At 47.9% G+C, this 15783-nt stretch overlaps 1 protein-coding gene across 1 annotated transcript in view; it reads left to right on the top strand.

The window, feature by feature from the left end:
• Nucleotides 1-15783, top strand: part of atp6v0a2b (ATPase H+ transporting V0 subunit a2b) — an 89329-nt gene that overhangs the window by 65663 nt on the left and 7883 nt on the right. The window contains exons 10-12 of the mRNA XM_038817773.1: nt 2112-2234; nt 12502-12619; nt 14797-14968. Of these exons, the coding sequence (XP_038673701.1) occupies nt 2112-2234; nt 12502-12619; nt 14797-14968 (413 nt within the window). The remainder of the gene's footprint in view (nt 1-2111; nt 2235-12501; nt 12620-14796; nt 14969-15783) is intronic.

Here is a 15783-nt window from a genome sequence, read left to right as displayed (position 1 = left end):
CAAGAATGGAACTGAATTTGGAGAATAGTCCATGGTGAGTTTGATGGTGGGATGGAACTTATTGATGTCATCGTGTAGTCGTTTCAGTGATGTCTCGCCGTGGGTCCAAAGGAAAAAAATGTCATCGATGTATCTGGTGTATAGCATCGGTTGAAAGTCCTGTGTGGTGAGGAAGTCCTGTTCAAACTTGTGCATGAAGATGTTTCTTCATGCCTCAATATGCCAGAAGTGTCTCAATATGCCAACATCTTCATGCACAAGTTTGAACAGGACTTCCTCACCACACAGGACTTTCAACCGATGCTATACACCAGATACATCGATGACATTTTTTTCCTTTGGACCCACGGCGAGACATCACTGAAACGACTACACGATGACATCAATAAGTTCCATCCCACCATCAAACTCACCATGGACTATTCTCCAAATTCAGTTCCATTCTTGGACACACTCGTCTCCATCAAGGACGGTCACCTCAGCACCTCGCTTTACCGCAAGCCCACAGATAATCTCACGATGCTCCACTTCTCCAGCTTTCACCCGAAACACATTAAAGAAGCCATCCCCTATGGACAAGCCCTCCGTATACACAGGATCTGCTCAGACAAGGAGGAGCGCAACAGACACCTACAGATGCTGAAAGATGCCCTCGTACGAACGGGATATGGCGCTCGACTCATTGATCGACAGTTCCACCGCGCCACAGCAAAAACCGCACCGACCTCCTCAGAAGACAAACACGGGACACCACTGACAGAGTACCCTTCGTCGTCCAGTACTTTCCTGGGGCGGAGAAACTACGACATCTTCTTCGCAGCCTCCAACACATCATCAGCGAGGATGGACATCTTGCCAAGGTCATCCCCACACCCCCACTACTGGCCTTCAAACAACCGCGCAACCTCAAACAAACCATTGTTTGCAGCAAATTACCCAGCCTTCAGAACAGCAACCACAACACCACAAAACCCTGCCAGGGTAATCTCTGCAAGACATGCCAGATCATCGACATGGACACCACCATTACACGTGGAAACACCACCCACCAGGTACGCGGCGCATACTCGTGCGACTCGACCAATGTAGTCTACCTCATACGCTGCAGGAAAGGATGTCCCGAAGCGTGGTACATTGGCGAGACCATGCAGACACTGCGACAACGAATAAACGGGCATCGTGCGACTATCAACAGGCAGGACTGTTCCCTTCCAGTTGGGGAACACTTCAGCAGTCAAGGACATTCAGCCTCTGATCTCCGGGTCAGCATTCTACAAGGAGGCCTTCAGGAGACGCGACAACGCAAAATTGCTGAGCAAAAACTTATAGCTAAGTTCCGCACGCATGAATGCGGACTCAACCGGGATCTGGGATTCATGTCGCATTACATTCGGCCCCCACCAACAAGCCTGGACTTGCAGAGGCCTACCGACTGAACTGGCTTGGGACAATTCACACCTCTTTAACCTGGAGTTACCTCTCTCTCTGCATCTTTGATGATTTGATTGCCTGCAGGTGCTCGCATTCCGGGGCATCTCTGACTGTGTCTATATAAACATTTCTGGAACAAGCCTTTCCATTCACCTGAAGAAGGAGCCGTGCTCCGAAAGCTCGTGTTTGAAACAAACCTGTTGGACTTTAACCTGGTGTTGTAAGACTTCTTACTGTGCTCACCCCAGTCCAACGCCGGCATCTCCACATCATAATATTCCCAGGTACTAATCCAAGCCCTAAATTCATCTGCCTTACCTGCTACACTTCTCGCATTAAAACAAATGCACCTCAGACCACCTGTCCGTTTGCGTTCATCATCTCTTCCCTGTCTACTCTTCCCCTTAGTCACAATGAGTTTATTATCTAGTACCTTACTGGCTTTAGTTGCTGCTTCTTTACTGACCTCTAACTTCCTAATCTGATTCCCATCCCCCTGCCACGTTAGTTTAAAACCTCCCCAACAGATGTTAGCAAAACTAAAGTCCCTTATTCTTGCTGCAAGTCCATTAAATCACCTCTCTGAGATCTTGATGTCCTCCTTAGAATAAAATCTAAAATGTGTAGAGTTTGCTTTGAATAACTGCACTGACTGAATCCCTCTGCTGTTTTATATTTAGAAAGGTTACACGCTTGTGCGAAGAGGGAGTGAAGAGGAGGTGTCACTGCTGAGAGCTCATGAAATGGAGCAGGGAGATATACATTCAAACCACACCAGCCAGGCAGATGGAGCTGAGCAGGAAGTAAGAGAAGATTTTGCTTTATGGTCAGTTATATATAGAAGGACAGTCTCTTGTTCAGGAGGCAGTACTTGTGTGTTATAATTATTTTTATTTCAGCCGCAGAATTGTGCTCAGCCGTGGCCTGTAACCTCATGGCCCGACATCCCCCCCAACTCCACCATTACTACTGGGCCAGAGGATTGGCCCTAGTTTAATGAAGAGTGCAGGAGGGCTTGGCAGGAGCAGGCCATTCAGCCCTTCAAGCCTGTCCCACCATTCAATGAGATTATGGCTGATCTGTGACATAATTCATATACCTGCCTTTGGCTCATCTCCCTTAATATCTTTGCTTAACAAAAATCTATCTGTCTCAGATTTTAAATTAACAACTGATCGAGCTTCAGCTGCTGTGTGGGAGAGAGTTCCAAACCTTTACCACCCATCGAGTGAAGAAGTTCTTCCCAACATCTCTCCTGAACGGTCTGGCCCTGATTTTTAGACTATGTCCCCTAGTTTTAGAATTTCCAACCCGTGGAAATAGTTTATCTTTATCCACCCTGTCTTTCCCCGTTAACATCTTGAACCTCGCTCAGATCACCCCATTACCATCTAAATTCTAGTGAAAACGGGCATAATTTGTGTAATATCTCCTCATAATTTAACCGCTGTAATCCAGGTATACTTTTCGGAAACCTACACTGCTCTCCCTCCAAGGCCCAAGTGGGGTCTAACCAGGGTTTTGTAAAGCTGCAGCACAACATCTGTGCCTTTATACTCCAATCCTCCAGATATCAAGGTTAGCATTCCATTAGCCTTCCTGATTATTTAAAATGTAGAATATCCAATTCGGTTTTTTTCCCCAATTAAGGGGGAATTTAGCATGGCCAATCCACCTACCCTGCACATCTTTGGGTTGTTGGGGCGAGACCCATGCAGACACGGGGAGATTGCGCAAACTCCACTCGTACAGTGACTCAGAGCCGGGAATCGAACCCGGGTCCTCGGCGGCGTGAGGTAGCAGTGCTAACCACTGCACCACCGTGCTGCCCCAAAATATCCTTCCTAAGGTGTGGTGAACTGATCACAGTGACTCCCAAGTGGGGTCTAACCAGGGTTTTGTAAAGCTGCAGCACAACATCTGTGCCTTTATACTCCAATCCTCCAGATATCAAGGTTAGCATTCCATTAGCCTTCCTGATTATTTTCTGCACTTGTTCGAGGCATTTTAAGGATCTGTGCACCTGAATGCCCAAGTCTCTCTGTACATCCACTGTACTTAACCTCTTTCCATTTAGAAAGTGCTCTGCTCTATCCTTCTCTGGGTCAAACTGGATAACAATAGCAATATCTTAACTTTCAGCTTTTAGTGGGCCTACATTGGTCTTGACCACCTACTTTCCCTTATTATAACTGTAACATTCTCCTTTCATAATCATTTTTAACAGCTGCTTTGTGACTATTTGCTGGTCTTTGTATCTCTCCCATTTGTCCGGATCTGTGCTGTTTTGTGTTTTATGCTGTCTTATTTTTGTTTTATGTTATCCCGAACCCTTGAGTTGTCCATGGCTGTTTTTTTGTGGTGGAGCCTTTTCCTCTCGGGGGTATATACTCTTACCTCGTTAAATGTTTCTTGCATACCAAACAACACGAGCAACAAGTAATAGACAGAGCTTTGGAATTTCAACAGTGCAAAAGGAGGCCATTTGCCTGCACCCACCCTCTGAAAAAACATCCTGTCTAGGCCCATTGACTTATCCCATCCCAGTAACCCCATAACTCCACCTAACCTGCACATCTTTGGACTGTGGGAGGAAACCGGAGACCCGGAGGAAACCCACGCACACACGGGGAGAACGTACAAACTCCCCACACAGATATTCACCCAAGACCAGAATTGAACCCGGGTTCCTGATGCTGTGAGGCAGCAGTGCTAACCGTGCCGCCCTAATTGATTCCACAACCAACAGATCTGCAGTCCAGCCTTATCCAGCCGTGAATGGTGGTGGACAGTTAAACAACTCACTGGAGGAAAAGGCTCCACAAATATCCAGATCCTCTGATGGAGGAGCCCAGCACATCAGTGCCAAAGACCAGGCTGAAACATTTGTTACAATCCTCAACCAGAAGTGCCGAGTGCGCGATCCATCTGTGCCTCTGGAGGCTCCCGGTGTTACAAATGCCAGTCTCCAGCTAATTCGATTCACTCCGCTGGATACCAAGTAATGCCTGAAGGCACTAGATACTGCAAAGGCTCTGGGCCCTGACAATATTCCAGCAATAGTACTGAAGACTTGTGCTCCAGAACTTGCCGCACCCCTAGCCAAGCTGTGGCCAGTACAGCTACAACACTGGCATCTACCCGGCAATGTGGAAAATTGCCCAAGTGTGTCCTGTACACAAGAAACAGGACAAATCCAACCCAGCCAATTACCGCCCTATCAGTCTGCTCTGCATCATCAGCAAAGTGATGGAAGGGGTCATCAACAGGGCTATCAAGCGGCGCTTACTCAACAATAGGGCAGCAGAGCAGAGCTACTGATCAGCTGTTCTGGGGAAATTTGCATACGTGCAGTGCGGTCAGCCTAAGTTGAAGGTGAACTGGCGAAGGAGACCCAAGGAGTTTGAGTGAAGGCAAGCATCCAGCAGAGGGCAGCAGAGCAGAGCTACTGATCAGCTGTTCTGGGGAAATTTGCATCCGTGCAGTGCGGTCAGCCTAAGTTGAAGGTGAACTGGCGAAGGAGACCCAAGGAGTTTGAGTGAAGGCAAGCATCCAGCAGAGGGCTGCAGAGCAGAGCTACTGATCAGCTGTTCTGGGGAAATTTGCATACGTGCAGTGCGGTCAGCCTAAGTTGAAGGTGAACTGGCGAAGGAGACCCAAGGAGTTTGAGTGAAGGCAAGCATCCAGCAGAGGGCAGCAGAGCAGAGCTACTGATCAGCTGTTCTCGGGAAATTTGCATACGTGCAGTGCGGTCAGCCTAAGTTGAAGGTGAACTGGCGAAGGAGACCCAAGGAGTTTGAGTGAAGGCAAGCATCCAGCAGAGGGCAGCAGAGCAGAGCTACTGATCAGCTGTTCTGGGGAAATTTGCATCCGTGCAGTGCGGTCAGCCTAAGTTGAAGGTGAACTGGCGAAGGAGACCCAAGGAGTTTGAGTGAAGGCAAGCATCCAGCAGAGGGCAGCAGAGCAGAGCTACTGATCAGCTGTTCTGGGGAAATTTGCATACGTGTAGTGCGGTCAGCCTAAGTTGAAGGTGAACTGGCGAAGGAGACCCAAGGAGTTTGAGTGAAGGCAAGCATCCAGCAGAGGGCAGCAGAGCAGAGCTACTGATCAGCTGTTCTGGGGAAATTTGCATACGTGCAGTGCGGTCAGCCTAAGTTGAAGGTGGTTTGTGGAGGGGCTGTTGGCAACTGACAGTTAAACCCGAAACACTTCGTCAGTGTTTCCCACCCTACCTCCTCCTCTAACCAACCCCCCCACCCCACGGTGGTTGGGAAGCGGGAGCAGGGGCCTGTCGTGAAGGTGAGTGAGTGCCTTTAAATTTGCTCACCTTTCAGCGGGAGCAGGGTTTGAGGGAATGTAAGGTAAGCTCTTCCTTTATTTTTCTTTTTCTTGTTTTTTTAAAATCTAGAGGTGATGTCAGGGAAGGCAGTACAATGCTCCTCCTGCAGAATGTTTGAGGTGAGGGACGCCGTCAGTGTCCCTGCTGATTTCATCTGTGGGAAGTGCACCCAACTCCAGCTCCTCAAAAACCGTGTTTAGGGACCTGGAGCTTGAGCTGGATGAACTTCGGATCATTCGGGAGGCAGAGGGGGTCATAGATAGGAGCTTCAGGGAAGTAGTTACACCAAAGACTGGAGATAGATGGGTAACTGTAAGAGGGACTGGGAAGAAGCAGTCAGTGCAGGGACCCCCTGCGGTCGTTCCCCTGAGTAACAAGTATACCGTTTTGGATACTTGTGGGGGGGGACGACTTACCAGGGGTAAGCCATGGGGTACGGGCCTCTGGCACGGAGTCTGTCCCTGTTGCTCAGAAGGGAAGGGGGGAAAGGAGTAGAACATTAGTAATTGGGGACTCAATAGTCAGGGGCACAGATAGGAGATTTTGTGGGAGCGAGAGAGACTCGCGTTTGGTATGTTGCCTCCCAGGTGCAAGGGTAAGTGATGTCTCGGATCGTGTTTTCCGGGTCCTTGAGGGGGAGCAGCCCCAAGTCGTAGTCCACATTGGCACTAACGACATAGGTAGGAAAGGGGACAAGGATGTCAGGCAGGCCTTTAGGGAGCTAGGATGGAAGCTCAGAGCGAGAACAAACAGAGTTGTTATCTCTGGGTTGTTGCCCGTGCCACGTGATAGTGAGATGAGGAATAGGGAGAGAGAGCAATTAAACACGTGGCTACAGGGATGGTGCAGGCGGGAGGGATTCAGATTTCTGGATAACTGGGGCTCTTTCTGGGGAAGGTGGGACCTCTATAGACAGGATGGTCTACATCTGAACCTGAGGGGCACCAATATCCTGGGGGGGAGATTTGTTAGTGCTCTTTGGGGGGGTTTAAACTAATTCAGCAGGGGCATGGGAACCTGGATTGTAGTTTTGGGGTACGGGAGATTGAGAGTATAGAGGTCAGGAGCACAGATTTGACTTCGCAAGAGTGTGCCAGTGTTCAGGTAGGTGGTTTGAATGCCAGGAGTATACGAAATAAGGTAGGGGAACTGGCAGCATGGGTTGGTACCTGGGACTTCGATGTTGTGGCCATTTCAGAGACATGGATAGAGCAGGGACAGGAATGGTTGTTGCAGGTTCCGGGGTTTAGGTGTTTTAGTAAGCTCAGAGAAGGGGGCAAAAGAGGGGGAGGTGTGGCACTGCTAGTCAAGGACAGTATTACGGTGGCGGAAAGGATGCTAGATGGGGACTCTTCTTCTGAGGTAGTATGGGCTGAGGTTAGAAACAGGAAAGGAGAGGTCACCCTGTTGGGAGTTTTCTATAGGCCACCTAATAGTTCTAGGGATGTAGAGGAAAGGATGGCGAAGATGATTCTGGAAAAGAGCGAAAGTAACAGGGTAGTTGTTATGGGAGACTTTAACTTTCCAAATATTGACTGGAAAAGATTTAGTTCGAGTACATTAGATGGGTCATTCTTTGTACAATGTGTGCAGGAGGGTTTCCTGACACAATATGTTGACAGGCCAACAAGAGGCGAGGCCACATTGGATTTGGTTTTGGGTAATGAACCAGGCCAGGTGTTAGATCTGGAGGTAGGTGAGGACTTTGGAAACAGTGACCACAATTCGGTGACCTTTACGTTAGTGATGGAAAGGGATAAGTATACCCCGCAGGGCAAGAGTTATAGCTGGGGGAAGGGCAATTATGATGCCATTAGACATGACTTAGGATGTGTTGGTTGGAGAAGTAGTCTGCAAGGGTTGGGCACACTGGATATGTGGAGCTTGTTCAAGGAACAGCTATTGCATGTTCTTGATAAGTACGTACCAGTCAGGCAGGGAGGAAGGGGTCGAGCGAGGGAACCGTGGTTTACCAAAGAAGTGGAATCTCTTGTTAAGAGGAAGAAGGAGGCCTATGTGAAGATGAGGCATGAAGTTTCAGTTGGGGCGCTTGATAGTTACAAGGAAGCGAGGAAGGATCTAAAGAGAGAGCTGAGACGAGCAAGGAGGGGACATGAGAAATCTTTGGCAGATAGGATCAAGGAAAACCCAAAAGCTTTCTATAGGCATGTCAGGAATAAAAGAATGACTAGGGTAAGAGTAGGGCCAGTCAAGGACAGTGGTGGGAAGTTGTGTGTGGAGGCTGAGGAGATAAGCAAGATACTAAATGAATACTTTTCGTCAGTATTCACTCAAGAAAAAGATAATATTGTGGATGAGAATGCTGAGACCCAGGCTATTAGAATAGATGGCATTGAGGTGCGTAGGGAAGAAGTGTTGGCAATTCTGGACAAAGTGAAAATAGATAAGTCCCCGGGGCCGGATGGGATTTATCCTAGGATTCTCTGGGAAGCCAGGGAAGAGATTGCTGAGCCTTTGGCTTTGATTTTTAGGTCATCATTGGCTACAGGAATAGTACCAGAGGACTGGAGGATAGCAAATGTGGTCCCTTTGTTCAAGAAGGGGAGTAGAGATAACCCCGGTAACTATAGGCCGGTGAGCCTAACGTCTGTGGTGGGTAAGGTCTTGGAGGGGATTATAAAAGATACGATTTATAATCATCTAGATAGGAATAATATGATTAGGGATAGTCAGCATGGTTTTGTGAAGGGTAGGTCATGCCTCACAAACCTTATTGAGTTCTTTGAGAAGGTGACTGAACAGGTAGACGAGGGTAGAGCAGTTGATGTGGTGTATATGGATTTCAGTAAAGCGTTTGATAAGGTTCCCCACGGTCGGCTATTGCAGAAAATACGGAGGCTGGGGATTGAGGGTGATTTAGAGATGTGGATCAGAAATTGGCTAGTTGAAAGAAGACAGAGAGTGGTAGTTGATGGGAAATGTTCAGAATGGAGTTCAGTTATGAGTGGCGTACCACAAGGATCTGTTCTGGGGCCGTTGCTGTTTGTCATTTTTATAAATGACCTAGAGGAGGGCGCAGAAGGATGGGTGAGTAAATTTGCAGACGACACTAAAGTGGGTGGAGTTGTAGACAGTGCGGAAGGATGTTGCAGGTTACAGAGGGACATAGATAAGCTGCAGAGCTGGGCTGAGAGGTGGCAAATGGAGTTTAATGTGGAGAAGTGTGAGGTGATTCACTTTGGAAAGAATAACAGGAATGCGGAATATTTGGCTAATGGTAAAATTCTTGGTAGTGTGGATGAGCAGAGGGATCTCTGTGTCCATGTACATAGATCCCTGAAAGTTGCCACCCAGGTTGATAGGGTTGTGAAGAAGGCCTATGGTGTGTTGGCCTTTATTGGTAGAGGGATTGAGTTCCGGAGCCATGAGGTCATGTTGCAGTTGTACAAAACTCTAGTACGGCCGCATTTGGAGTATTGCGTACAGTTCTGGTCGCCTCATTATAGGAAGGACGTGGAAGCCTTGGAACGGGTGCAGAGGAGATTCACCAGGATGTTGCCTGGTATGGAGGGAAAATCTTATGAGGAAAGGCTGATGGACTTGAGGTTGTTTTCGTTAGAGAGAAGAAGGTTAAGAGGTGACTTAATAGAGGCATACAAAATGATCAGAGGGTTAGATAGGGTGGACAGCGAGAGCCTTCTCCCGCGGATGGAGGTGGCTAGCACGAGGGGACATAGCCTTAAATTGAGGGGTAATAGATATAGGACAGAGGTCAGAGGTGGGTTTTTTACGCAAAGAGTGGTGAGGCCGTGGAATGCCCTACCTGCAACAGTAGTGAGCTCGCCAACATTGAGGGCATTAAAAAATTTATTGGATAAGCATATGGATGATAAGGGCATAGTGTAGGTTAGATGGCCTTTAGTTTTTTTCCATGTCGGTGCAACATCGAGGGCCGAAGGGCCTGTACTGCGCTGTATCGTTCTATGTTCTATAACCTGCTCACAGACGCTCAGTTTGGGTTCTGCCAGGGTCGCTCAGCTCCTGACCTCATACAGCCTTGGTTCAAACATGGACGAAGAGCTGAATGCCAGAGGTGAGGTGAGAGTGACTGCCCTTGACATCAAGGCAGCATTTGACCGAGTGTGACATCACAGAGCCCCAGCTAAACTGAAGCCAATGGGAATCGGGGAAAACTCTCCACTGGTTGGAGTCATACTCGGCACAAAGGAAGATGGTTGTAGTGGTTGGAGGTCAGTCATCTCAGCTCCAGGACATCACTGCAGGAGTTCCTCAGGGTAGTGTCCTAGGCCCAACCATCTTCAGCTGCTTCATCAATGACCTTGTTTCCATCATAAGGTCAGAAGTGGGGATGTTTGCGGATGACTGCACAATGTTCAGCACCATTCGTGACTCCTCAGATACTGAAGCAGTCCATGTCCAAATGCAGCAAGACCTGGACAATATCCAGGCTTGGGCTGACAAGTGGCGAGTTACATTCGCACCACACAAGTGCCAGGCAATGACCACCTCCTACGAGAGAGAATCTAACCATTGCCCCTTGACATTCAACGGCATTACCATTGCTGGATCCCCACTATCAAAATGGTAGATTGGCTGACATCAGTGCTGATGCAATTTGATTGACTTATCTGGTAGCCAATGAATGAGCTGAAAAGGCAGCAGGCGGTGATTGGATATTTTTCCTCTGAGGTGCTTTTGAGTCACAGGGCTGGTTTTCTCATTTCACTTCCAATTCTGCAAGCTGGATGGAGGAATACTAACTCAGAGTCCTCTCTGGAAATCCAGTGTTCGAGCTCTCTCTGTCTCCAGAAAAGGCTGGGCAAGCAGAATCCAGAATCTGATTAAAGAGGCTGAGGTGAAGCCAGAGGCCTTTCCTGGAAAGGCTGAGTGTAAGATATATTTATATTGCTGATCAAAGAAGAATATTACAATGTGGGCCAGAGACTTTAAACCACGCTCATGCTGTGAATAGGGTGCACTGAAGAACACATCATCTGAATGAAGGATTCTTACCGCTTGACCTTGACCCTTATTATTGCTGACCTTTTCCCTTTCCCTCTGTGTTTGCTTGTCATGTGTGTGTGGGTAGAGGGTGGGGGTAGTTAAGTTGGTTTTCGCTTGCCGTAAACTGGTTGTTTTACTACATACAAATAAACAATAATCTTGTTTAATCTTACAAACCCATTGACTATAATTATTGGACAGCCAAGGGCCAACGATCTTGTGTATTTTCATAAGAATTATTGCTTCATTCACTTATGTTGTGACTCCAGGACGTGCGGGGCTGAAATTGACAGCACACTTGCCCAAGGTGTTGTAACACTATCTGTATCTTTTTGTGATTCCTTATGTCATCTTTCCAATTTACTTTCCTGCTTATCTTTGTGTAATCAGCAAACTTAGCAACCGTGCCTTTCATCCAAGTCATTTATATAAATTGTAATAAGACCAGAGCCAAGCACCGACTCCTGTGGCACACCACTCATTACGTTTTCCCAACCAGAAAATTGGCAATTCTTGCCTGCTCTGTTTCCAGGTAGCTAGCCAATCTTCAATCCATGCCAATATGTTACCCCAGGGGTGGGCAAACTACGGCCCGCGGGCCGCATGCGGCCCGCCAAAGGTATTTCTGCGGCCCACCAAGTCATTAAAAAAATAAAAAATAAATTTTTTAATTTTTTTTTAAACTTTTTTTTGAAATTTTTTTTTTAAAGGTTAATAGGGGGGGGGGGGCTGTTGGGTTACTTACTGGTATAGGGTGGATACGTTGACTTGAGTAGGGTGATCATTGCTCGGCACAACGTCGAGGGCCGAAGGGCCTGTTCTGTGCTGTACTGTTCTATGTTCTATATGAGGCGCCCAGAATCATAACCGGGTGAAGTAATTATTTTACTTAATATACTATGCGGCCCTTTGTGAATTGTGAATTTCTGAATGTGGCCCTTGCACGGAAAAGTTTGCCCACCCCTGTGTTACCCCCTATACCATGTGATCTTCAATCCATGCCAATATGTTACCCCCTATACCATGTGATCTTCAATCCATGCCAATATGTTACCCCCTATACCATGTGATCTTCAATCCATGCCAATATGTTACCCCCTATACCGTGCGATTTTTGTGCAAAAGTCTTTCACATACCACCTTATCAAATGCCTTCTGGAACTCTAAGTACAGTACATCCACCAGTTCCCCTTTACACGCTGGTTTAGCTCACTGGGCTAAATCGCTGGCTTTTAAAGCAGGCCAGCAGCACGGTTCAATTCCCGTACCAGCCTCCCCGGACAGGCGCCGGAATGTGGCGACTAGGGGCTTTTCACAGTAACTTCATTGAAGCCTACTCGTGACAATAAGCGATTTTCATTTTCATTTCATTTCATTTTTTCACGCAGTACATGCTACTTCAAGAAACTTCAATAACTTGATTAAACATGATTTCCCATTCACATTCATTTTCATTTTTTTCATTTCAAACCATGTTGACTCTGCATGAATTCAAAGTCAATTAATTAAAATTACTGGAATTTTTTTCTTTCTTTCTAAAAGCTTTGAATCTCAGTGGTATGCTGTATATTTATTTCCTCCTGCACGTTGGAACATTTTTCTGTCACGTGTGTCTGACCCAGACGCCTCAGTAACTTGGTTTGCAGCTGAATCTGTGCGACGGGAGCGGGGGGGCAGAGACACAAAGTATTCATCAAAATATGAGTTTGATGTAGAAGTGACCCCCTTTATTCTTTTTTTCCTAGTTGGATTTTGGTGACATTTTCATGCATCAAGCTATCCACACCATTGAATATTGCCTGGGTTGTGTGTCTAATACTGCCTCATACCTGAGGCTTTGGGCTCTAAGTCTGGCTCATGCTCGTAAGTAGATATATTTACTGATTCATTAATAGTACCAATGGTTTTTAAATCCACCTGATTTCATCAGTGTTATTGTGGCCATCAATAAATGTTGTACACAGCATAATTATTCCAGTTAGTGTCAGAACTGTATGGGCACTCCCCAACATAAAAAAAATATATATAATAAAATATGAAATAGAGTAACTGGTGGGGTATTGTGCACCAGCTCGACAGCGGCAGCTCTGTATATCTGGCAGAGTTACCCGCACCACGTAAGTGGGCGTCTGCCTGCGGGGGGGGGGGGGGGGACAGCCAGTCTGCAGCTCTGGGCAGTGCTGCTGACCGCCAGCCAAACAGGATTCTACGGCGGGCGATCAGGGAGGCAAAGGCAAGGGCGTCCGCCCTCCTCCCCAGGAATAGATCTGGCTGGTCTGAAACCCCGAAGACCGCCACTATCGGGCATGGCTCCACCCTCGCCCCCACCACTTTGGACATTGCCTCGAAGAAGGCTGTCCAGTACTCCACAAGTCTAGGGCAAGACCAGAACATGTGGGCGTGGTTGGCCGGGCCTCTTTGGCACTGTTCACATCTGTCCTCCACCTCCGGGAAGAACCTACTCATACAGGTTCTCGTTAAGTGGGCTCTATGTACCACTTTTAGTTGCGTCAGGCTGAGCCTTGCGCACATGGCAGTGGAGTTGACCCTATGCAGTGCTTCGCTCCAGAGTCCCCACCCTATCTCCATCCCCAGGTCGTCCTCCCATTTCATTCTTGTTGCGTCCAGTACGGTGTCGGCCCTTTCTACCAGTCGGTCATACATGTCGCTACAGTTCCCTTTATCTAGGATACTTGCGTCCAGTAGGTCTTCCAGTAGTGTCTGTCGTGGCGGTTGTGGGTACGTCCTTGTCTCTTTTTGTAAGAAGTTTTTGAGCTGCAGATACCTTGGCTCGTTCCCCCCAGCTAGCCAAAATTTCTCTGTCACTTCATCCAGTGTTGTGATCCTGCCGTCCGTGTATAGGTCCCTGACTGTCAGTGTCCCACCCGTCCTGCCTCCACCTTTTGAAGGTGGCGTCAGTCAGTGCTGGTGTGAACCTATGGTTGTTGCAGATGGGAGCTTTGTCCGACATTTTGGTCAGGCCAAATTGCTGCCGCAGTTGGTTCCAGGATTGGAGGGTGGCTGTCACCACTGGGCTGCTGGAGTGTTTTTTGGGTGGGGATGGGAGTGCTGCCGTGGCGAGGGCCCGGAGGGAGGTCCCCATGCAGGAGGCCTCCTCCGCACGCACCCACTCGGCTTCTGGCTCCTGGATCCATCCCCTTACTCGCTCGGCTGTTGCCGCCCAGTGGTAGAATTGTAGATTCGGGAGGGCTAGCCCCCTCCCTGGATTTTGTTTTTTGTAAGACCTTCTTTGGGATCCTAGCATTTTTACCCCCCCCATACGAACGTCATGATTAGTTTGTCCAGCGCTTTGAAAAAGGCCTTGGGGATGTAGATCGGGATGGATCTAAACAGGAAGAGGAACCTGGGCAATATGTTCATTTTGTTCGTCTGGACTCGCCCCGCGAGGGAGAGCGGGAGTGTGTTCCATCTTTGCAGGTCCTTTTTTACTTCCTCTGTCAGGCTGGTGAGGTTCCATTTGTGGATCCCTTTAGAGGTCTCTCTCCTCTCCTCTCTCTCTCTCTCTCTCTCTCTTCTCTCCCCCCCCCCCCCCCCCCCGGAAGATCTCGCTTTTCTCATGTTGAGTTTGTAGCCCGAGAAGGCTCCAAACTCTTTCAGGAGTGCAATGATCCTGTCCATGCTGCTCTGTGGGTCCGAAATGTAGAGGAGCAGGTCATCTGCATAGAGTGAGACTCTGTGCTCTCTGCCTCCCCTTTGGATCCCCCTCCAACTTTTTGCTGCCCTGAGCGCGATTGCTAGCGGTTCGATTGCTAGTGCGAACAGCAGCCGGGACAGTGGGCATCCTTGTCCTGGTGCCCCTGTGCAGCTGGAAGTATTGGGAGTTGGTATTGTTGGTCCGTACACTCGCCATGGGGGCGTTGTATAGGAGCTTTACCCAAGCGGTGAACCCTGTTCCAAGCCCTATGCTGGATTTATTGATGGTTTAGTAAAATACATATAGCTTGTTAATAGTTATGTGAATGACATGTTAATGACTATACATTCTTAACTTGCGTGCTTGTTCCCCTTGTTTTTAACAGAGCTTTCTGAGGTTCTCTGGGGGATGGTGTTGCACATGGGCCTTCGAATGGATAACGATTATGGTTCCCTATTGTTATTCCCTGCCTTTGGCTTCTTTGCAGTTCTTACTGTGACAATTCTATTGGTCATGGAGGGGCTTTCAGCATTCCTACATGCTCTCCGATTGCATTGGTAAATTTGTGTTGCAATATGACTTTTAACCTTAGATGGTTTAGTATTGAAGCAAATGAAAATATATTTAAGATTATCACATCTATAAAAAATGTGGTGAGTGACTGCAACATTCCAATATAAATACAGGTCTGAGCGTGACATTCTCTGTGCAAAAGGTCCTCAGCACAGCTGCAATGTTTAAATAGCCACTTTACTTTAAAGGCATCAATGTAATTGAAGACCTTGAAGTAAAGTCTTCTGACTCTCCATCCTTAACTCACCTGTTCCTTCTCCAGCCACTCCGCCACCCTCTATTGCTGTACCACCTTTCATTTCTCTTGGCTGTTTTGTACCAAGTTCCTCTATCCCTTCCTGCACATGAACGGGGCTCAGGCCCATCTCTTTGTCTCACCCAGCGACACTCCTGCTTAACATGGGGAGGTGAACATTTCCCCTCTGTTCCCTGCTCTACCCCCCCCCCCCCCCCCCCCCCCCCCCCAAACACACACACACACAAATACAAACACCCACACTTCCTGCCTCTCACTAATGAAAATAATCATGGGGGACTTCAATATGCAGGTGGACTGGGAAAATCAGGTTGGTAGTGGATCCCAAGAAAAGGAATTTGTGGAATGTCTAAGAGATGGTTTTTTGGAGCAGCTTCTGGTAGAGCCGACAGGGAACAGGCAATTCTGGATTTGGTGATGTGTAATGAGGCAGACTTGATTAGGGATCTCCAAGTGAAAGAATCCTTTGGGAGCAGTGACCACAATATGATAGAATTTACCCAGCAGTTTGAGAGGGAGAAGCTGCAATCAGATGTAACGGTA

The sequence above is a fragment of the Scyliorhinus canicula genome, chromosome 1, assembly GCF_902713615.1.
Source record: "Scyliorhinus canicula chromosome 1, sScyCan1.1, whole genome shotgun sequence".
In the NCBI taxonomy this organism is placed as follows: domain Eukaryota; kingdom Metazoa; phylum Chordata; class Chondrichthyes; order Carcharhiniformes; family Scyliorhinidae; genus Scyliorhinus; species Scyliorhinus canicula.
This window is presented reverse-complemented; position numbering and strand designations above follow the sequence as displayed.